At 36.9% G+C, this 24537-nt stretch overlaps 1 protein-coding gene across 1 annotated transcript in view; it reads left to right on the top strand.

Moving 5' to 3' along the window:
* Positions 1-24537, top strand: part of LOC139979096 (sorting nexin-27-like) — a 66157-nt gene that overhangs the window by 34502 nt on the left and 7118 nt on the right. Inside the window, exons 6-11 of the mRNA XM_071989764.1 lie at positions 7836-7911; positions 8912-9072; positions 12184-12273; positions 20078-20227; positions 20972-21100; positions 24183-24302. Coding sequence (XP_071845865.1) covers positions 7836-7911; positions 8912-9072; positions 12184-12273; positions 20078-20227; positions 20972-21100; positions 24183-24302 — 726 coding nt within the window. The remainder of the gene's footprint in view (positions 1-7835; positions 7912-8911; positions 9073-12183; positions 12274-20077; positions 20228-20971; positions 21101-24182; positions 24303-24537) is intronic.

Consider the following 24537-nt stretch of genomic DNA (forward strand, 5'->3'; position numbering starts at 1 on the left):
CAGAAAATGGGCAAAGAAAAAATGTTTGGATTTGTATAGTTTGATGCTCTAATTTAGGTCTCATCAATCAAAAATGTCATTAAGTTGACCCAAGGTGACCTTTGTATGTTAAGTTATATGAGGTCAAAGTTAATTTTCAGACATTTAGTGTAATAACTCCCAGTGCCAAGGTGTTACACAGTTGATATTTTGAGACAAGTTGCAAATGGTATAGGGGAATATTTTCAAACTTAAGGGTCATGTGATCCGAGGTCACCAAAGGTCAATTAATGATAAAAAACTAGTATTTTTGCGATAACTTAAGAACAAATTGTCCGTTAGGGTTGGGAGTTGCTTCAATGTAATCCAATTGTCGACCCACATCTGGGTGACCCTTGACCTCAATTTGACCTCTGGTGACCTTTTCGTGTTTTGTGGATTTTTACAGTTTCGATGCTATTTTCAGATGTTAAAGGTACCTTCTGATCATAAATGTCAATGGGTTGACCCCCGTGTGACCTTCGTGTGCGAAGTTATATGAAGTCAAAGTTAATTTTCAGACATTTAATGCAATAACTCCCAGTTCCAAGTTGTGACAACGTTGATATTTTTGGAGTAGTTGCAAATGGTATAGGGGAATATTTTCAAACTTAACGGTCATGTGATCCAAGGTCACCAAAGGTCAATTAATGATAAAAAACTAGTATTTTTGCGATAACTTGAGAACGAAATGTCCGTTAGGGTTGGGAGTTGCTCCAATGTTATCCAATTGTCGACCCGCATCTGGGTGACCCTTGACCTCAATTTGACCTCTGGTGACCTTAACATGTTTTTGGGGATTTTTACAGTTTTGATGCTATTTTCAGATGTCAAAGGTACCTTCTGATCATAAATGTCAATAGGTTGACCCCGTGTGACCTTTATGTGCGAAGTTATATGGGGTCAAAGTTTTTCGGTCGGAGTTAGGATGGTTGTACAGACTTGTCGTTTTGTTTTTTGGAATCAGGAGATTAAACTACATCTGAAACCAAGGTCAAAAGGTCAAAGGTCACATTAGAAAAAATGTGCTTATTTTGGGAGGAAACGAGCAAAAAAGGAAATGTTTGGTTTTGATGCTAGATTTGGATATCAAAGGTACCTTCCGATCAAAAATGTCAATTGGTTGACACCCGTGTGACCTTCGTGTGCGAAGTTATACAAGGTCAAAGTTAATTTTCAGACATTTAATGCAACAACTCCCAGTTCCAAGGTGTGACATGGTTGATATTTTTGGACAAGTTGCAAATGGTATAGGGGAATATTTTCAAACTTAACGGTCATGTGATCCGAGGTCACCAAAGGTCAATTAATGTTAAAAAACTAGTATTTTGGGGGCAGAAAATGGGCAAAGAAAAAATGTTTGGATTTGTATAGTTTGATGCTCTAATTTAGGTCTCATCAATCAAAAATGTCATTAAGTTGACCCAAGGTGACCTTTGTATGTTAAGTTATATGAGGTCAAAGTTAATTTTCAGACATTTAGTGTAATAACTCCCAGTGCCAAGGTGTTACACAGTTGATATTTTGAGACAAGTTGCAAATGGTATAGGGGAATATTTTCAAACTTAAGGGTCATGTGATCCGAGGTCACCAAAGGTCAATTAATGATAAAAAACTAGTATTTTTGCGATAACTTAAGAACAAATTGTCCGTTAGGGTTGGGAGTTGCTTCAATGTAATCCAATTGTCGACCCGCATCTGGGTGACCCTTGACCTCAATTTGACCTCTGGTGACCTTTTCGTGTTTTGTGGATTTTTACAGTTTCGATGCTATTTTCAGATGTTAAAGGTACCTTCTGATCATAAATGTCAATGGGTTGACCCCCATGTGACCTTCGTGTGCGAAGTTATATGAGGTCAAAGTTAATTTTCAGACATTTAATGCAATAACTCCCAGTTCCAAGTTGTGACAAGGTTGATATTTTTGGAGTAGCTGCAAATGGTATAGGGAAATATTTTCAAACTTAAGGGTCATGTGATCCGAGGTCACCAAAGGTCAATTAATGATAAAAAACTAGTATTTTTGCGATAACTTGAGAACAAATTGTCCGTTAGGGTTGGGAGTTGCTTCAATGTTATCCAATTGTCGACCCGCATCTGGATGACCCTTGACCTCAATTTGACCTCTGGTGACCTTTTCGTGTTTTGTGGATTTTTACAGTTTCGATGCTATTTTCAGATGTTAAAGGTACCTTCTGATCATAAATGTCAATGGGTTGACCCCCGTGTGACCTTCGTGTGCGAAGTTATATGAGGTCAAAGTTAATTTTCAGACATTCAATGCAATAACTCCCAGTGCCAAGGTGTGACAAGGTGTATTTTTTTGGACTAAAGTTGCAAATGGTATAGGGGAATATTTTCAAACTTAACGGTCATGTGGTCCAACGTCACCAAAGGTCAGCTAATGTTAAAAAAGTAGTATTTTGGTGGGGAGAAAATGGGCAAAGAAAAAATGTTTGAATTTTTACAGTCATGCTCTATTTAGGTCTCACCGATCAAAAATGTCAATTGGTTGACCTTCGGGTGACCTTTGTGTGTGAAGTTATGTATACAAGTTCAAAGTTAATTTTTTTTAATTTAATGCAATTAAATCTCAATGCCAAGGTGTGACATGGTTGATATTTTGGGACAAGTTGTGAACGGGGTGGTGGAACATTTTGAAACTTAAAGGTAATGTCATCTGAGGTCACCAATGTTATCATATCTGTTGACACGCTTGTAGGTCTCTTATATTTCTTACATTTTCGACGCCATATTTAGATCTCAAAAGTGCCTTTTGATCCAAAATCCGATCACATTTTGTGATTACAAAAGTGTTGGCTATAGTGTTGGTTACTTTATGGGAACATGTAGGACCACAATTACTTGGACTATTTGAGCCCAATCTTGCTTGATAATATTATGTGTATTGTCATATACCCCAAGCAAGGAACCACAGTGCCCTTGGGCTCTTGTTTATATAGCTTTTGGCTCTATGAGACTAGATGATACACTGTCTTCTGTTAAGGCTATAAATTGACAGTAATGTCAAAATCAGATCGTGATGTGTTTCATATCTGAGTGTTCATGTCATTAATTTTGCGAGTCTAAGAATTTCTCTGGGGACTATCAGTTTGTGAAATGATAGCTAAGACAGTACACATCAAATGTTGCACAGAGCCATTTCTTTTGATTATCTATAAAGGTTAATTTATATGCATGAAAAATGTCATCTTTACTGCACTCATCTCTTACATGTCTCCACGTAACATGTGCACTCTAATCCACCAAGCTTACAAACATTGGTAGCAGTTAAGCACCTGTCAACCCACTTCCAGACCACTGCCTACTTTATCTCTTTCAAAATTTTTAAACAAGAATATTTTTAGTCAGGCTTAAATCCAGCTACTTTCATCTTGCGTGAGAGGTTTCTTCGAATAGGTAAAAATATTGGACGCTGAAGAAAGCTTCTCTTTTGATTACTTCAACTTCAACAGCATAGCAAACCAATATGATATGTTTAGTCTCTACTTTTCAGTCCTTATGTCCATTTTGCTGTATATTGTTCTTTCAAATGTCTTAATGTTCCTGAAAGTAATTTGTTTGATTTACAAAGTGACAGCCAACTTTGCCCCCCCCCCCGAATAAATAAATAAATAAATAAATAAAAGAGAGAGAGAAAAGAATACTGCTCATGAAGGTTCAGCGAAAGCTATCACGAGATGGATTTAAATGATGGATTTCTTTCACAAATTCAGTGTCGGCTGTAAATTTTCACATGCCAACCACATTTTTTGAAATTAATGCAATTAATTAATGTGTCATCATTGCTGTTCATAAGCAAGTAAGAAAACTGTTGTTTTCATAGGTTAGAAGAAAAATGTACAAGTGAATGGGGTTTCAGCTTCCTGCTCAATATTCAAACCTAATTAGAAGTGATATCATTTATAATGCACACATGAGACCACAAAATTCATTCTTGTTCCTTCCAAATTCTATCAAATCTTCTATATGTTAACCTTGGTAGTTCAGTCATTTTCACTGTTGTCAGGAAATAATTAAGGCAAGTCGTTCAAATTTTTGCATCTTGCAAGGTTTGAAGGCTCTGGACTTTTGTCTAGCTAGTAAAATAATACGGTTCCTGTATACAAAAGCTGCTATTCGTCTTTGCTCTTGTATAGCAATTTGACCATTTTGCATAACATTTGGCTATGCGATACAGGATAAGTTATTCCCTAGTTGTCCTTTGAACGGGAATAGCTGTGAATGAACAAATGTTTTTGGTTATATACAGTAGTATGTACAAACTTTCTTCTTTCTGAGATCTGTCATCTAGCAATTCATCTTACTCCCGTTGCTGGAGGATCGCTGATTCCTCCCGTTTTAATTAGCCTAACAAATTAAAAAACGTTCTCTAATCTCTTGATGGTTGGTCAATGAACTGTATTACTTGCATCGTTGTCTTAGCGAGGTCAATGAATGGTACATTAGTTCTTCTCATGTAGTACAGCAAATTCTATTTATAGCAAAAGGGAAAAGGCCACTAAACATTCTACACTATATGAATATTTCATTTATTTATCCATGTGCAATTAGATATCCGAGTCAGTTCAGCCAATTTTTACATAAACTTGAAAATTATATTTAAACATTAAAATTGTTAAATGTTGAATTATCAAAAGCTTTGAAATGGGATTTTTTAAGCAACTTGACAAAAACAAGATTCGAAGTCAAGTATTTAAATTCATATGTAACCCTCGACGATGAATTATGGTCAGAAGAATTTTATCGTCTAGCAGCATTCATACAAAAGTGTTGTACATCACTTGTTTTTGATGGTTAGCCGAGTCTGGGAAGAGAAGAGAGAGGATTATCCTGAAAAAAAAACAATGTTTGGATTTTAATCCGGTAACAGAGACGTATGCAGATTAGTAGCTTAGAGGAACTGTTGAACTTTGAGATATCGGGAGACAAAGCAGAAGAGAGGGAACGGTCGGTGGATCTGTGCACGATCTTCCGCAAGAGTGCCTTAGGCTCCCTTTCAGGAGATCTTTTTCATCTGTTTAGGGGGAGAGAGCTATCTTGAGAAAATAATTGAACGGAAGAAACAAATTAGAAAGCAGAATTGAAAATTAGGAGGAAGCAGTCTCTACCGCTGACATAGGAGAGCAGAGTTTGAGAATGCTGCACTGATTTCTTTCTCTCCCCGTCGCGATCGTTTTTAAAGTATCACCATGGCGACCGTACGTTGGGCGAAAATGTCACCAGCGTCGCAGCGACGGTCTGCGGAAGTCTGTTGAGACTATGAAAAATGACTCCTGCGAAGAAAAAATTCTTTGAATCAACAAAGGGTGAAAATGTTAAGAACCTTGAATGATTTCCAGTCTGTGAAAAATCTTAAGTAGCAGAGCGGAGCAAATGTCTGCCGGTATTGATCGATGGCCGTATTTGCAGCAGCAGCACAGAAAAATGATTTATGCCAAGGTGATAAATACAGTCAGATTTCTCATCAGAAAAAAATGACAAAATCTTTTCTGCTGGTCTTCCTCAAAATTGGAAACTTGTATAAATTATAATCCTAGAAGCAGCTTTCTTTGCGTTGTTTCAGGTAAATTTTTGGGAGGATTTAATACAAACCTCCCGTAGCAATTTTGTTTTAAATTTGAATTGCTTTTCTTCTTTTCAAAATAAATAGAAGACAGGATGAAAGGTTCTGAACATATTCTGAGCTGTTTTAGATGTGATGATTAAGTCTGTATGAAAAAGTGGTGGAGCGTCAGCATCTTTTAATTAGGTTTTTAATCAATTCCTCATTAATTGTTTTTCTCCATAAATGTGGTGCGAGCGAGAGATATATTTCAAATGTAGTATGGAATGATTATTCATGGATGTTGCTCGCAGCAAAGAATATCATAATTTTGTCTAAATGTCCCTTGAAGTAAAGATACTTAGAAAGTTCGAATATTAATAGCTCTCAAATTTACTTTGAAATCCCTAAATTCCAACCAGTTTCCACAGGACATGGCTTTTATAACTCTCAAGGGGTACAGGCAGTAGAGAATAGATTTGGCATCTGGCATCTAAATATTAACTCTGTACAAACAGAGAGAGAGAGACCCAGAGTATGACCACAAAGCTGTCACTGATCAGGCGCCTCTGTTTCCTACATTATACCCGTAGGCCAGCAATTATAAATAAATCTCATTTTGCAAGAGTGCTGTCTGATGTTTACCCAAGCTCTTTTCCATTTGTTCTTGGTTTTAATGAATCCCCACGTTAATTAACGAGGTGCTTCGAAGACTTACTACTCAATCATGAGATTCTGTCCCACGCATCAAGTTTTCTTCTTTAAGTTCACAGTCTGACATAGGTATTCGAGTCATGGGACATTGTACTGTATTCTGAGACTTCTCTTTTAAAAATCTGGAGAAAATATTTTGGTTTGTATTTTGTAATCTAGGTTAAATTATTCGAGCCTTTCTTTTAATCACCTCCCCCGTTGAGTCTTGTTCCTGTTTTGTTTGTGTTATTTTTACATGATTAAGTACAGTAATTGTCAGATTTTTTGCCTGTCTGAGGTAAAAGTGTTTACCTGTTATTATGTTTGACCTGTTTGAAGCTGCGCTTTGGGGGGAATGTAATTTAGTTAAATCCTTCAGATTACACAAGTCCTAACATTTTGTAATTAAAGAACATTTAACGTTTCTGGGAATATCTTCTCGTTGATGAAGGAAAATCTGCTCAAGAGAGTTACTCATTTCTCTTTGTATATCCCACGTTGGTTGCGTTAATCAGGCCTAAAATTTCACAAGTTTAGTAAACTTGCTGAAAAAATGCCATGTGTTTAAATTTAAAACATCTTGTGGCTGAATCAAGTTCTGTTTTGTTATTTTCCTGAATTACAACACACATCAGTTTATTTTTGCAGTAATACAGGTCTTATGTTAAGAACATAAATTGTCCTGATTCTTTGGATGACAAGGATTAACATACTTACCATGTGTTTAAGTTCTTAATATCTACTGGCAAAATCTGCTAAGATTTCACCAGTTAATAACCTGGAATTTTTGAGACTTGTTAATACAAGTCATTTAATGTCTGGTAGTTCCAGCTGAGTGCCAGTATTCAGTAGATCTACATTTTTGAAATCATGTTTTCATATTTGGACAAGAAAGTACAAAAATAAGTAAAATAACAGACATGACTTTAATAATGCCAAGTTTTTTTTGTTGTCTTTGTGCATGATTCACTTTTAACCGTTTCATAGGTTTCCATCGTTATCAATTTTACAAGAAAATTTAGAATCATAATAGTACCGTGTTTCTTACTCTTTCGTGAGAATCACCTCTCTTGTAACAAATGAAGTAAGAACGAAGGAAAGGCCCCCGCTGGACTCGTAGACAGTTTGACTTAGTAAAATGTGCAGTTGGGTTTGTGAAATGCCTATAAATTGAAGTCTGGTATCGGTTAGGTGTTAGCCCTCAGTTGTGAAACACCATGATTAAAAAAGAAAATGGTTTGATACTGTGTAGTGAATAATTCACGGTATTTAACTTTGGTTTTTTTTTATTTTTTAAACCACAATATCTTGATAAGTCAGTGTGTCATTTTGTTTCCATCTTAGATAAATCATCTGTTTTTTTTTTTATCTGTATCAACAATTCTGGTTTGTAGCAGTCCTTTAGTAAAGCACGATCCACCATTCCTCCCTGACGATATTACCCACAGCCAAACCCTGACTGCATTCTAAAAATACCCTCACAAGATCAACCTGCCTCACGTTGTCTTCGCGTTGATTTAATTATTCATCTTGTTATCTGTTCATTTGCTTTTAACAGGAATTGGTGAAGAGGTTGAAAATGAAGAAAGAAGTCTCGGAACACTTTGCTCTTTTCCATCACAGCAAGAAATTTAGTGAGTGAATCCACCACTGATAGATATATCATGATGATAATAATTGTAACAACTTTTCAACATATTTCTGTTTACATCCTCAGACTTTGTTAGTGGAATACTGTCAGTTTAATTACTTGATATTGCCTATATCCATATTCCAGAAGGGCCAAATGTGAGTTTATAGTTGTGAGACATAGGGTGGGGTGGAGGATGGGCAAGGGGGGAGGGAGGGACCTTAAACTTACAGAACCAGTAAAACAGAAATCATACACAGTTTGCAAAGCAGAGTGACTTTGTGGGTGACAAATTCCGTTAGGGTGCAAAGTACAGAACTTTTCGAGACGGAGCTGATTTTTAAGGTTCTGTGCCTCCCCAGTGGACAAAACTAGATTGCAAGTAATATTAACCGTTCAGCAAAATTCCTTAGACTAACATGATCATCGTCACTAAAATATGGCCGAGTGCATTTTATTGTAATATTAAGAGGACAAGAAATTGAGATGCCCCGGACATGTGCACAACACTCAGATATCAGCCCTTTTCAGTTATATTATAGGCCCACTTAACATTTGCTTTGGTTCCTTGTATAGCCAAGAAAATGACTTTGCTATCATAAAATTGTTTTGTATTTTATTATATCCTCATAGGAACTGAACCTTCCACTTGTGCCCATTTGTTTCTCTTGCTTTGGCCAATATAATTTATTATACTGTACCAACCTTTAACTATTACCACCAAATTAACACCACCAAATCGTCTGTTTAATGTGAATCTCTTAAAGGGATGAAGGAAGCTAATTGTGTACGAAATTAGGTCTTTGACGTCACCCCAGAGGCAGATTAACCAACCGAACAAGCCGTTTCCAAATTGATAAAATTGAGAGAAAAAGAAGTTTATAAATAGCCACAATGTAACAGTTAGATACCTGATTCAATACAGTTAATTGCAGCAGGTACAGTAGCAAAGTGAAGAGCCACCACTCATTATTCCATTGCACCTTTTGTCATTCTACCGACAGTGAGAAAATTACAGTCCTCCGAATTTCCTTACAAATTATACTTTCAAAGTAATTCAAGTAACCAGCCGACCTGTATCACGCTCAGGAAGTGGGTGTTCTCACCGAGAATGGAGCTCTTCCTGAATCACGACGAAACGGCGATGACGTTTCTCTATTGGCAGGTGAGTGACAGTGGATCCGCTAAATACCGTCGGTAGCGAATCCGTTACATGAGATGACTTTAGGCAGAGTGTGTTTAGTTGTGATATATGTCATAGGGGTTTAAGAAAAGCAAAGTTTTGAAGATATTTTGGCTTTCAAGTTCATTCAATTTTTAGAATATGCTAAATCTCTGGAAGGCTCCTTTAAGGCTTAATAATGAACGATGACGTTGGCTCCCCAGTGCAGGCCTACATCATTTGGTAATGTTATTGAATCAGAAGTTTTAATAACTAAATCAATACAATGTTCTTCTTAACTTTGTTTGAACAACAGATCCCCTTGGATGATATGCAACGGCATTTGTCATTGACATTTTTAAAAGTCTTTTATGTTAATTGGGCTCTTGATATTACATCTGCTTGCTGTTATTCACTACACGACTTCTAACTCTGATCCGTATATTGATTTCTTATGCTGGCGGTTCATTAACTGCTGATTGATTGCTTCCCAAAGGCAAGAAAAATTTCTTCAGGTTTGTCAACATTTTTTGAGGGAGATACCTCTCTCAAGGACCTAAAAATTGTTGGCTAGCATGCAATGTTTTGGTTGTCCTAGCAACCATTAGAATGTTATTTCTCTTTTATAATACATGCCTGCAGTGGAATTACTCTTTTGAATAAACCAATTTTATACAGGTTAATGTGAGAAAACCTTGTACGTGGAGCTACTGTACGCTGTAAATATGTCAGAAATCCATGATGTGAAATAAGTTGATGTAAAAACTTGTTTCATAATAATTGCCTTGGTGTTTTATTCAAATTTATTGGGACGTGTATATATGTGCTGTGCAATAGGAAATTTATGTTTAAACTTGTGTATCGAATGTACTTTGAGCCAGCGGAGCTGTTTTATTCTGCATTGCGATACTTATTAAAGTCAACAAGCTGCCTGTTTATGCAATTCATCTTGAAGGATATTTCTTTCTCTTTGTTCGATACAAGAATCATAAAATTCTTGCTTAAAATTATTTAATTTTAAGTTTAGGTTAGTATGGTGATTGTATCTACTGAATTTTTTTGTAACATGATTATAAATTAAGGACAGTTATAGACCCTTCCCCCAGGGTTTGTTTCAACCACAATACTAATTTACCATTTAACGTTTGCCTCAGTTAAAACATTCTCCAACATTGTTAAAGCTCAGGGGACCCCTGACTATTTACTTGTTACAGTGCTCAAAACTGTAATTTTTTCTTCACCACTTGATATATGAATTTACTGTGCTCTTCTCCCTTACCTGTCTCCATCAATACACATAAATGCACCTTTCTATCTACCTAAAGTACAGGACTGGAAATGTTTAAGCACTGTGTCCCCATTTCTGGGGATCCACAGGGTGTGTCCAATGTCTTTTAATAGGTAAAGACATATTGAACGTGAATTCCGTGTCCTACATTCATCCACATTTAATCCAATAAAATGGTGTTTGTGTGACTTCAATTAATTAATAATTCATTGTAAAGGATTTTAGTAGAATATATCCCTCAACTAAACTGGTTTACATTTCAAAATGTAGTATTACCATGGCAACAGATTTCTCGCACAATATGATGATGTTAATTCAACCCCCTCTTTATCATGTGCTTACAATAGTACTGTGATTATTGAGTATAGAAATACGAGCAACTGAGTGACTAATTTGTCAGGTTTATCAATCTGAAACAGTCACACTGTTGAAACATATTTTGTACACCAGCCCTTAGTATATATTATACTTTCAGTATTTTTACAAAGCTTGCAAAGTTTCATAATCTCAAAAGTGCTAGGGAAAAATTATTTACTAAGCCGTGGAAGCTTCCCTGGAAGTGCCAAAGGAGATGTTGTTCTGCCATAGCTAGTTACATCACCATGACAACATAGAATTTTAAGCCGGCACTTTTTCACTCCACTCTAAAGATTACAGTAATTAAGTTAATTCAAACATACAGGTGGGGTTCACTGTAGCAGGGATATTTGACTATTAACATGATCAATGAAAGTGTGTACTTACAGCAGTTGTCTACAGTGTTGTATGTCCTGTCAGACAAATGCATCAGTACAAAATATATGCTTTCAGCTTGTTCTGTCACATCAGATGTTTGAATATCCCCAAAACCAGATCTACATATATTGTCAACAAGTTTACCAAGAACTAACAAGTATTTCTCAGAATGATACACCCTGCTAGATTTGTTTCCTGATTAAATGTTAACCAGCAAGAAGTAATTAGTGTATTTAATTAACTTTGAACATTTTATCTCTCATACACTTTTTTTATTAGTATTAATCAAAAGGGAATAGCAAGCTGCAAAATTGGTGACTTTTATTTCCTTATTTGAAATGAAACATCAAGCATCACACAGTATTGTAAGCAGTTGGTCCACATTTTCTTCTCCAACTTTGATTGTCTCATCCCCAGAGCCGAGAAAACTGTAACATGGCGCTCTGCATGTTTGTGTTTTGGCAAGTTAGCGTTGTAAAGGAGTGACTTCAGCATGGTATTATTAAAACATTTGATTGTAAAAGTTATGAAGATGAAATGCCTGAAATCAGGCGCTCAGCGAGGAATTTGCCAAGGGAGGCGCGAACCTGAAGGCAAATTATCAGAGCCGTAGATTTGGCATTGGAAACTATCTAAGCATAGCGCCACCATGCTTGGGGCGAAGCGTAGAAGAAAAATTTGGCCGAAAATGCCTCCCAGATCGCTGGAAATGGCACTTCCCAGGCCTTGCAAGTTGCATCTAAGCATTTTCTGTTTGAAATTACTAGCGATATCATAAAAACGTACCAAAAAAATATGCTCAAGGGGGGGTGGCGGTCGTCCCCTTCACCCCCCCTTGGCTACGTGCCTGCCTGAAATCACTTTGTTAAACACTTTGTTATGGTGCATGATGTATTGCATTCCTAATACATATCTCTCACATTTTTAGTATTCATCCAGAGATGTGTTGAGGGCATGGAATATCGCATCTCAGTCGCTTACACGTTGTATATTACAGAGGCCTTTTCTCTCATCAGATTCATATTATGAGTGTTTGATGTATGAACCTTGACCTGGTGGTAGGTAATCCGCTCTTTCTGTTTTCACAACAGGCCATCGATGACTTGAGTGCCAACAGGATAAAGGCCGGGGAACATCAGAGTGACCTAAAGAAACACCAAGACAGAGAAAATAAATTACAGGTTCGTTTCCCTGGTAAATGATATGAGTGCAGAGGTGGACTTGGTTAGATGAAGATTATGAGGCCCCACTCCCTGTGGGGATATCTAGGCATTGACACTGCTAAGCTAATAAAACTCATATCTGGTTGATTAGTAACGTTAAATTTTGCTCAAGGCAGAAGGAACTTAAAATGCCCTCATCATGGTGTGATGGAGCATATATATACGTTCTTGCTGAAAGAAGTGAGATTGTGATTTCAGTTTTTTAGATTTTTAAATCTTAAAAATTCAGGAAACTTAATGTCCTTGCAAAAAGGCAACGAAACTTTTTGTTCCTACTTGGCCGACTGGGAAAATAAGAAAGATAGCATTTTAGATTCCTGCAGTGTAAATTCACATTTCCTTACTTATTTTTCACAGAAATTTTGCTTCTGCAGTAGGATAAAATACGGCGTATAAACTAGTGTTGCGCCGATAATCGTTTTCAATATCGGTATCGGCCGATATTTGCAATATCGGCAGCATATCGGTATCGGTAAAATTTTGCCTAATTGCCGATAACAGCAAGCCGATATTGAACTTTTTTTTTTCACAGCAGAGCTACTTTTTTATACTTGCAATGATTTGTTAATCTGCCCAAGACGATCCATTTCTTTAGCGTCAGTTAAACTCTTATTCATTTTCGATTAATATCCATGGAAACCTGACCCTCCGTAACCTCTAAAGCACGTCTACGGCGCGCGAATATAACCAATGACCTTCGTGAACCTTGGCCTACACATAGCATTAGTGCAGCATGTATACACTGTACTGTACTAACCATTCATTTTCTCAAAGGCCTCCGTGAAAACCTTGAACATGATGCATAACTGCACTTTTAATTTTCCGCGAACACACTGCCGATTTCCCGCCGGTGTTCGCCCAGCGAACACGCCGAGCACGCGAGCATAAAGGCGTAGTGTCCAGGGGCCCGCCTTAGGGCCTTGGTGGGGTCATGGGGTAGAACCCCTTGTGGGGATCCTGGGGGATAAAGCCCCGAAAAATTGGCTTTTTTTTGCGTGTCTGGAGATAAAAAAAAATCGCAGTTGAGTATGCAAAATAATTTTCTTATTTAAATTGTCACGAAACAGATGAAAATTTTAAAATGACAAGTTAGAGTAGCTATATTATGTTATAAAATGAAAAGAGATTTAATCTGTCTTTCAATCTTTAAAAAGTGCAACTTACAAAACTTCCGATATTATGAAACAAACAACGTTCAGCAAAGCCCTGTCTCTAGACTGCCTAACAATGAATAGCGTGCACAATGCGTACATTTTTACAACTGCGGTGTTTAACCCTATACCCAACTACCGCCGTACATGTGCTGCGAATTTTCCCAGGTACCTTCCCAAACACACTGTAAGCTCATCCCCTGTGTAACACCTGTTTGTTAACATTTTTTGGCAAGTTGCCAGGGAACTTTTCAGTTACGTGAGATCCGTAACCGCCGAGGTGGTTAGGCTATTTGCTATACAATTAACTATGGTAGGATATTATTTTTTCCGTATTTTTGGAAATTCTAGAAAATACTTTCTTTTTTCCCCCGCTTAAAAACAGATGTGGTCTTACGGTATATTCATAAATGGATGCACTAGAGCCTTGTTTACATGACATTAGTTGCATTTAGTACGATATGCCAGTTTTGCGTGAATTTTTCGAAAGTGTTTTGTTCGATCTTTCGTAATATTTGAAAGGTGTACCACCTTACTTTCCGTACACAATTGGTCATTTCTCTACTGATTTTCAGTTTTTTTTTCTTCTCTATACGGTCAAGTGAATAAGTTGTACATTGAGTATAAACTCAATAAATTATCATTTTTACATTGTGATCGACAGTTCGTAACCTAATTAAGATGCAATTTTGCAAGCATACGTTAACACTATAGCTACTTGTAAGTCTTTACGATGTTAAGGCTCACATTTACTGCGTCCATTTTATTATCGCGTGCAGCGCTGCAGTGAAAAAGATTCTGGTTGGATTTCAATTATAATTCTCTTTTTCAAAATCAGGAAAAAAGTCATTCTTTTCAACTTAGGACAAAAGGAAAACAAAACACCATATTTTGTTGTTTACTTGAAGATTTATTTGTGAATGTATGCATGACTAAAAGTACGATTTTGCCTTTATTTTGTCTGTTAAAAAATATCGGTATCGGTATCGGTATCGGACCGATATTGGGATGATAATATCGGATATCGGCCAAAACCGATATTGGTAATATCGGCGCAACACTAGTATAAACATACTATCTTTTTTGAAACGTTTGAATACCTTGAAACTTAGCTATGATGTTTTGTTCAACTCACTATTGTGTTCAAATCGGCTTAGTAAAAACTTGACCGCGGCTGTGAATGTAACTGTATAGCTTGGAGGGTGGTTTGGAGAGAGTGTGCACTCAAGTGTGACTCATTATCTGCTTGTGGCTGTGCTCATTATAGCCGCGGAAAAATCCACCGGCCCGGACATGGTGGTTAGATTTGCGAGGCTTCCCTTATTTCCGTGAATGTCTGTGATGGGTGTTGGTAGACATCAGACCCCCAAAATGTACAGCTTGAAAAACACTGTATTTGTAAGTTATCTACACCCCATCTAAGCCCCTAAAACCCTTGCCCCCCCTCCCTCCCCAGTCCCCACACCTCATCTCGCCTGCCCAATGCTTCCCCACCTTTAGTTTACGACAGCGACGTTCTACATTGAAGTTGCTACAATCTAATTTAGTTATAATTGACTGTTCAAGGGAAGATAAGGTGCCTGAAGTTAGTCTTAAATTAGACTTAAGTTTCTCTTCAAACATCAAGTGAAGACCTGCCTGAAGACATGATATTTTGCTTTACACCCTTCAAGTACCCCTCTCCTCAAAATAATTAATATACCCCAAGAGAACAATTAAAGTAGACAAACACTTCAACGTTTGACAAAATGAAAAAAAAAAGCATGTCATGAAATTTGTGAAAACATAAGTTTATGTGTGAAATTAAACAGTTTATAACTGTTACTAGTTAGCCAAATGGTTGTAACTGACTCTTTAGATCTTTTAGCTAGCTGGAGGGATATCCAGATGTGTTAATATTACTTGGCTTAGCAGTCAAAAAAGTCACACAACAAAATTTACCAGAAAATAACCCTACTGTATTTGTCAAAAGTCAAGTCAAGGGCAATTTAAATGTAACAGAGGACAAAGTGTTGGAATGAATTTAAGTTACGATAAAGAGAAAAAGAAGAAGAATAATAGAACAACCTTTTTGAATATCTTCAAGTTGCATTATGATTATCATCGTCTGTATTTGAAATATTTATCTTCATGAATCGTGCTTTTATCTTCAAATAGTAAACTAAATGTAAACTTAAAATAGCAGGGCACTTGTCTGAAACATTTAAGTCATTAAACATTAAAGAATGTGTAGTCGATTTGACAGAGATTTCATTCTGTATATATTACACAGAAAAATTATCATCAGAAGCTTCATAAACAAACAACAAACAAAGCAAGAAAATGACAAGAAACCTTAACATTGTGAGGCTCACTTGTTAAATGTAATCAGTGAATTTATCAACAGTCATCCTAACTTCTGCTCTAAATCTCACTAGAAAACCGCTAGATTAATATCTCGTTTATTACTCTACAGTCCGCTGTCGGTGAATTTTCTGGTAATCTTTCCACCTGTCATGTCATAATCCTTTAGATGCATGCATAGATTTGTACATGTCACAGCGAAAACATCAGTCCGTGACAGTCATTACATTTTCTCGTTAGTCGATGTGACAGGACCAATTTGATAACACATGAAAAAGATTGATACCGATAGGGAATGTCACCGACGTAAAGTCTCTCAAAATAGCGGGAAGTTTAGCTGCAGTTAACGTCAGCTCACGGCAGATTGTAGAAGACATTAATCTCCTCGCATGAAGTAGCTATCATGTAATGTAAATATGGCAAATTTTTGGAAAAATTGTATTACAAGTAGTTTTACATAGACAGTATTTATTTCATTCCTCTCTCAACCCCAATGCTCCCACTCAACTTATCAACTTTCACACTTTAAAATACACTTGAGCATAAAATATCATTGATACCTTTTTGCTGTCTGATTATCATACAGGTCTGTCAAACCTTGTGAAAGGTTTGGCATATATATGTCATCACAACTAGCTACCTACAGTAAGACTTGCTACACTTTCATAGTAAACTTAACCTAAGCCTAGCCTTGTTGTGCCTGAAAGATTCAGGGCTGATATTGTTACTGCCACATGCTTGTACCCTCTCCTATCTCCTTGCCTACAAACTGGTAACATTCTTGCCCTGTTCCCCAATGAATCTCTCCTAGCTCCTAGCACTTTGCCCCCAATGACCCTCTCCTAGCTCCTTGCCTACAAACTGGTAACATTCTTGATTGAATGTCTGATCAAGAATCAGGACAAAAGAAAGTCTGGAAAATTATGATGTTAATGTGCTCAGTTTATACTGAAACAGAGAGAAGGAAACTTAGAGGCACTGGAAGTATGTAATGATTGATTCAGCATTCCATTCCATACTTGACGTTATATCACTGTTAACATATTGAAAATCACTACTAAATGTCAGTTTAAGGCAAGCCAGATAAAGTAACATACTGCGGGTTGAAAAAGAATAGAATGATTAATACAGTGTTGTGTTTGACAGTAAACTACCAAAGAGCGAGCTTTTCTGTGGTGTAATACATGTCAGGGTAACCAACATAGATGGATGAGAATTGCAGAAGGCTGTGACTTAATGGCTCTAGGAAGAAACTATCATTATTACATAACCTACTGTGCTTTCTGGATCTTGTATGCCCGGTGTCATCTGTTGCTAGGAAGTAAATGGCCGGGGGGAGGGAGGGGATGGGGAGAGATTGGTGGGTGTTATAGATAAATTGATGTACCAGTTTATAAATCAATTGTTTGCATTGCTGTAATAGAATTATATGATTCTTTTGTGAGAATCCCATCTCTCTTGAAACAAGCAAAGAAATAAGTTGCCATAGCAGAGTTCAAACACGTCATCATACTCAGATTGAATACTGTATGAATACGTTAACATCCCTGTCATTTAAATATAAAAGTGCTTATATGTTCTTTTATGTTTAATATGCAAGCAAGAAACTTGATTATTATGCAAACAGGAATACCATGAAGTACGACTCTATCCTCACAGTGATGGAGTCAACCTGCTGTTAACTCAGGGACTTGAACAAATAAACAATGTATGCCCAGATTTGTATATGCAAATTACACTAGAGAAGGGACACTTGTTTTCTGCCTGAGTGAAACTGGTAATAGCTGTTTTGCGCTATAACAGATCTTCACGAGATAGTCAACACCTGATGCACCTGTAGTGCAACAATGTAGCAATAGGTCATGTGGTCTTGTGTGAACATTAAAATGACGCAGCACTAAGGTTGTAAAACCAACCAGCTGCTTTATTGGCATATAATGATGTGTTTACTGCATATCTGATGAAGCCCAGATCAAAGGAGCTGCGGAAAAGCAGGTCGCGATATTAGCCGTGCAGGTTTCTGAATTGATTTGAGCCCAGTGGGGGATTTTTTTTAACTGGATTGCCTAATTTAAAAAAATGCCAATCTGATTTCAGGAAAAGTAGGACAATAAATTGAAATATTTAAATTCATGTCGTACAAACAGGCTAGTAAATTTGGTCTTTAGTGCATGCTAAATGTCAGAATGACTAATAACAGTTTACAGCTGAAACATTGAGCTTGAAGGAGAATAGAATGATAATATATCGTACACCATGTTTCTATGTGACTTTCTCATACAAAGCTTTGTAGCTTCTGAATTGATTTGAGCCCAGTGGGGGATTTTTTTTAACTGGATTGCCTAATTTAAAAAAATGCCAATCTGATTTCAGGAAAAGTAGGACAATAAATTGAAATATTTAAATTCATGTCGTACAAACAGGCTAGTAAATTTGGTCTTTAGTGCATGCTAAATGTCAGAATGACTAATAACAGTTTATAGCTGAAACATTGAGCTTGAAGGAGAATAGAATGATAAATATCGTACACCATGTTTCTATGTGACTTTCTCATACAAAGCTTTGTAGCTTCTAAGGGATGTTGTTGAAGGTGAACCAAGTAACACATGGCATTGAGCTTGAACGAGAATAGAATGATAATAAAAAAGACCACATTGTGTATGTGAATGTCTTCCTTCAACTATAAAGCAGTAAATCTTTGTACTTCTCTGAATATTCAAAGCAGTAACTCTTTGTACTCCTACTGGATATTCAAAGCAGTAACTCTTTGTACTTCTACTGAATATTCAAAGCAGTAACTCTTTGTTCTCCTACTGAATATTCAAAGCAGTAACTCTTTGAACTTCTACTGAATATTCAAAGCAGTAACTCTTCATTCTCCTACTGAATATTCAAAGCAGTAACTCTTTGTACATCTACTGAATATTCATTTAAGGTGATCCTATTGTAGCTACATGCTGAGTTTGAGGAAGTAAGGAATATTATTATCTTTACTTAGTCTCAGGTTGTTGCCAATTTCTGTGTAATGACTTTAACATTATCTCTCTCTATATAGTTAATTATATGATGTTTAAAATATGACTTAACTTCCTCACTTACCCTGCCTCCTCACAACTGTAACACACTCACAAGTGTCTGTGTAGTGACATGGTTTTCATTTTATTTGACTTGTTTTTATTTAATATTTTAACTAAGGACGAGACGTTAAGATGGGTTTTGACCATCTGGCAATCCAGGCAATCTTATATTCCTCATAAATGTGATTTGTCCGTCTCTGGCCGAACTGTGTTTCTGTAATCCGACTATCTGATGGAGAGAATCCCGTACGAGTCCCCAGCCAGGTCAAAAACAGCTGCCGTACATGTTTCTTGGGATTGCTCCTTGAATACAAACTACCTTGGAACTTTCAATATCTGTCAAATTGGATTTTGTCACTCAAAGCAAAATTTGCATCTTTTAAGTTACTTCCATGTCTGGCATCTTTACAGATTAATTTCCAGTCTTTGTCAACATTGGGATTTGCTATCTGATTTGAGTGTTTGTCTGGGTTCAGTTTCATATCATTGACAATTATCACATACTTTATTTCATTATCCCTAATGTGGAGATCTTAAGCATTCAATACCAATGGATGCATGTTCATTTCACACAGACATTAACAAAGATAAGTTGAGTCTAATCAAGTGTTGTCTTGGTACAAAGTGATCCTACACAAGGAATTTAATCAAGTGTTGTCTTGATACAAAGTGATCCTGCACAAGGTATTTAAACAAGGTTGTCTTGATACAAAGTGATCCTGCACAAGGTATTTAATCAAGGTTGTCTTGATACAAAGTGATCCTGCACAAGGAATTTAATCAAGTGTTGTCTTGATACAAAGTGATCCTACACAAGGAAATTAATTAAGTGTTGTCTTGATACAAAGTGATACTTTACAAGGAATTTAATCAAGTGTTGTCTTGATACAAAGTGATCCTGTAAAATGAATTTAATCAAGTGTTGTCTTGATACAAAGTGATCCTGCAGAAGGAATTTAATCAAGTATTGTCTTGATACAAAGTGATCCTACACAAGGAATTTAATCAAGTGTTGTCTTGATACAAAGTGATCCTGCAGAAGGAATTTAATCAAGTGTTGTCTTGATACAAAGTGATCCTGCACAAGGAATTTTATCTTTACAAGTAACCTCTGCTATTCGTCTTTTATTTTAATTTTATAATAAGTTTGATATAAGGGAATAATTGTGTCTTTTGTTTCTTTATTGGCAGTACCTAAAAGTTGTTCGGAATTGTGAAGGCTATGGAGAGGTTGCATTCCCACACTGCCCCTGCGATGCAAGAAAATCAGGTCATGTGATACCCATTGTTGGATTCACCCAATTCAAACTGCAAGCGTGTTCAGAGGATGGGACCAAGGAGGTAAGACCTCACTTTCAGTATCTCTGTTGTGTGTTAAAAACAGATACTGCAAGTATGTTCAGAGGATGGGAACCAGGGAGGTAATTCCTCACTTCAGTATCTCTGTTGTGTGTTAAAAACAGATACTGCAAGTATGTTCAGAGGATGGGAACCAGGGAGGTAATACCTCACTTCAGTATCTCTGTTGTGTGTTAAAAACAGATAGTGCAAGCGTGTTCAGAGGATGGGGCCAAGGGAGGTAAGACCTCACTTCAGTATCTCTGTTGTGTGTTAAAAACAGATACTGCAAGTATGTTCAGAGGATGGGAACCAGGGAGGTAATACCTCACTTCAGTATCTCTGTTGTGTGTTAAAAACAGATACTGCAAGTATGTTCAGAGGATGGGAACCAGGGGAGGTAATACCTCACTTCAGTATCTCTGTTGTGTGTTGAAAACAGATACTGAGAGCATGTTCAGATGGGACCAAGGGAGGTAAGACCTCACTTGAGTACAGCAAAACCTGGATCATACAACACATTAGGACAGGAGGTTGATTGGATATTACCAAGGATAGTACGTAGATTAGCCAACTGTGTGTGGGGGTTGGGGGTGGGGGAGGGGTGGAAGAACGGAATATAGGCTGTTATGTTCCCTTTCACAGGGATCATAACAAGTACAGCTATTGGTATATCAGTAAATTTGACACTCATTTGCATTTTTAAATTTTTTGATATAACCAACATCTTTTTTTTTGGTCCTCTAGGCCCAAGTTCCATCCTTTGATTGGAATGAGATTAAGTCTTATGAGGCTGATGAAGAAGGCATGGCGTTTAACTTTGACTATGAGAAACCAGGCAAGAAAAGGAGAGCAGTTAAAGTATATACAAAATATGTAAGTATGCCGTATAGATATGCAATATTTCATCAACCATACCCCTCATCACTGCCGAAATTTGTTAGGAGGTGCCGACCACATGATAAATAAGGGAACCTCCAAGAACACTGCTAGAGTGTGTCTTTTGGTGGTGGGCTGGTCTATATATCTGACCTCCCCATTTCTTCAGAAATCGATTTTCAACCAGAATCTATCTAGGTTGTCACCATTCTTTAGCCAATACTTCCCACAAAGAGTAACAGCAGGATAGGTGAGGTAAGAGGATGCCACCATGGACTAGGTTTGCATTGCAAGTGTATAACCTTACGTCTCCTGTATTCAAAATGGCAGCCATTCTCGTTTATTCGTCAGGAGATCCTTTTGCCTACTACCATTAGTGATTGCATAATAAACAGTCATAGATGTGTTTATATAACAGTGTACTGTGTTTATCATTTGGGTTAACCATGCATACAAAGAGTGGTCATTATTGTGACGTCAAGGTTGCTTTCTAGTTGACTATTGACTTTTCATGGAACACACATTTATTTATGTCTTATTTGCTGTCATTGGAATGTATGGTACAACATAACACCAAAGTTTGCTGAATTATTTTTTTTTTCAACTTCTGGCCCCAATTGTAATGAAATCTAGCCTGGCTAGCTTACATCAATTCTGTTCCAGTTTACATTGTGAGATTGAGATATGATACACAGTACATGCTTTTAATACCGTTCGTTGCCCCAATGTGTGGATTTATGACCGTCATCTGGAGATTGAAAAACTCGACACCGAGGATTCCAACCGAGATGTTTTAATCAACCTACGGTAATTCAAGCAGTTGAATAGTAATAATTTAGCATGTTACAATAGCAAAACATCACAGCTTATTTGTGCTTTCAACTTGGCACAAATAAAGTAGAACCTTGTTTTTTTCTGAGCCCCGTGGGATAAGAGGTAGTTTGAACAGGCACAAGAAAAGGATGAAACGGGGTATCATCAAATTTTTGTCACATAACAATACTCTGAATCGTCTCAGATATTGTTCACTCGAGTAGGGTACATTACTTGTTTTTAGCATTCCAGGATATTGATGATAAGTGGAAGTCTCTTCGTGAAGTTTGTAAGTTTTGTAGCAGGGCAAAAGTGTTGATAATCTTGATTGACAATTTCTGGTGCAGACAGATTGACTAGTGAACTGAACTAAATGTAAAACTTACTACCAGTCACTTCTCAATTACCACTGTCAGGATTACCTAAGAGACTGCTTACTGAACTTTCTTGAATTTACAACACTTCCTCGCTTACCTATCTCCTCACAGCTACTGCAATCTTGCTCTATATTGTCCAGAGCATCTGGAAACCTTTTTAGCACCGTCCTCTACTGCCCTCATTATACCATCAGTGGCAGACAAACCTTACAACCATCTTAAAGAAAGGCATAACATTCCAACCATGTTGCTCTAGAAACCCATCTTATTATTATCTTGCCTCCAACTCAAGATACGGCTGATTGAATGTCGCTGATTGAATGTCTCTAAGCCCTTCCCTTACACCATGGTAGTGGTATCATGATGACAGATCTATTGTAGAAATAGTATTTTTCCTGTGTGGATAAAACGATTGAACTATTATGGAGAAAAAACAAATACATTTTGCTTGCTCAATTGTTGTGATGGCAGCGCCGTTGCTGTTGCCAAATGCATTGACAAAATATCAACGAAATAAAAAAATTTTTTTTTAAATATCTCTTGTCAAAAATGATATGAGAAGTTTGTTTGGATATGAATATGCAGAAATTTCTAGCAAATTTTGCCATGTGAACATCCCTTTAATGAAGGACTCAGTTTTATGATAGACTCTTTACTGGCCCATCTGTGTAAGATCAGATAAAGCACCTGATCATTGCACACGTCTCTTTGGATATAAATGTTGTTTATAAGTCGTTACTATTAATGTGTATGATGGATGGCATTATGGTATTGAATAATTGAAAGCAACCATGTTTCGAGCCATCTGTTTTCTGTCTTGTATCTCAGATATAGCTGTTGTAGTGACATGAGTTTGTCATGTAATATACAAGGGGGGGGGGGAGGGGGTAGGGAAGAGAAGTTATTGCCTATAATTTAGTTATCTTTGTTATCTCATCTTCCTTCATGTAATGTATAGGGAGATTAGATTGTATGTCAACCCACATCACAGAAATGTGAGGAAGTGTGTGTTTGAGAAAGCAAAACAGAGTTTTGTGAATTCATCCTAGACCGTACGTCCGATCAAATTCAAACTTAGTGGGTAGGTACCTGACTATGTAAACTTGTACCTGCAAGATTTATAACATCATAGATCAAAGGTCAGAGGTCAAAGTTTAGGAAACAGTCTTTATCCATTTTATTGCTTGTCAACATGTAAGAAAAAAAGGGATTAAACACACAATATGTAGAGAATGAGAATTTTAAAATAGAATAAATTAGGTCCTTAGGGTCAGGATCAAATGTCAATTGATGACAAAGGTCAAATTGGCCTAAGTTATACGAAAAAGTGTTGCGAACCCCTCCTAAACCGTAACTCCGATCAAGTTCAAACTTGGTGGGTAGGGTGCCTGACCATGTAAACTTGTGCCTGCATGATTGATGACGTCATAGGTTAAAGGTCAAGAAACCTAAGAAAAATTTAAACCAGTTTTTTCTTTTTAACATGTAGGAACGAACAGGCACTTAAACTAAACGGTATGTAGAGTATGATGAGACAAATTATTAAAATATGACAGATTTAGGTCTTGAGTCAAAGGTCAATTTGGCCTAAATTGTGTGAACAAATGTGTTGCAAACTCCTCCTACACTGTGAGTATGTGCAAGATCAAATACACTTTTTGAACAAGTGGCATACTCTTTAGCAAAAATTAGGAGGCCAAGAGTAAAGTCATGAAGGAGATGAGATCTGCCAAAGCTTTCAGTCATAGCTCAGTTGGTTGAGCACTGGTTTTATAATCCAGAGGTCACTGTTTCGAATCTCGTTCTAGTCATAAATTACTTTGGCTTTTTGTTTCCGTTGTCTAGAGTTTCCCAGTCAGTTTTTTTTTATTATTTATTTATTCATATAGTTTGACTACCTGGATGACTGCTTCAAGAGGATATTTAAAGAGAAAGAACATCAAAGTCGGAACGAAACAAACCATAACGGCAGGAGCGTGGAAAACAATGAAGATGTCGATGATGACGATGTGAGTATCATTAATGTTTGACATAATGCAGGTCTCTGAACGGAGAAGACATTTTGTCAATGTTTTGGCAAAAGAAGAAGGAAAAAAATTGCCTTGCTATCTGCCACTTTGCACTTTGATTGTCAATGAGTTTGTAACATTACAAAATTGGTTCTCGTCTTCAAAGACTATATCAGCACTGGAAAAGGCAACGTTGTAGACATATGTATTTTAAAACAATTTACGAAGAGGTTCA

The sequence above is a fragment of the Apostichopus japonicus genome, chromosome 13, assembly GCF_037975245.1.
Source record: "Apostichopus japonicus isolate 1M-3 chromosome 13, ASM3797524v1, whole genome shotgun sequence".
Lineage (NCBI taxonomy): Eukaryota > Metazoa > Echinodermata > Holothuroidea > Aspidochirotida > Stichopodidae > Apostichopus > Apostichopus japonicus.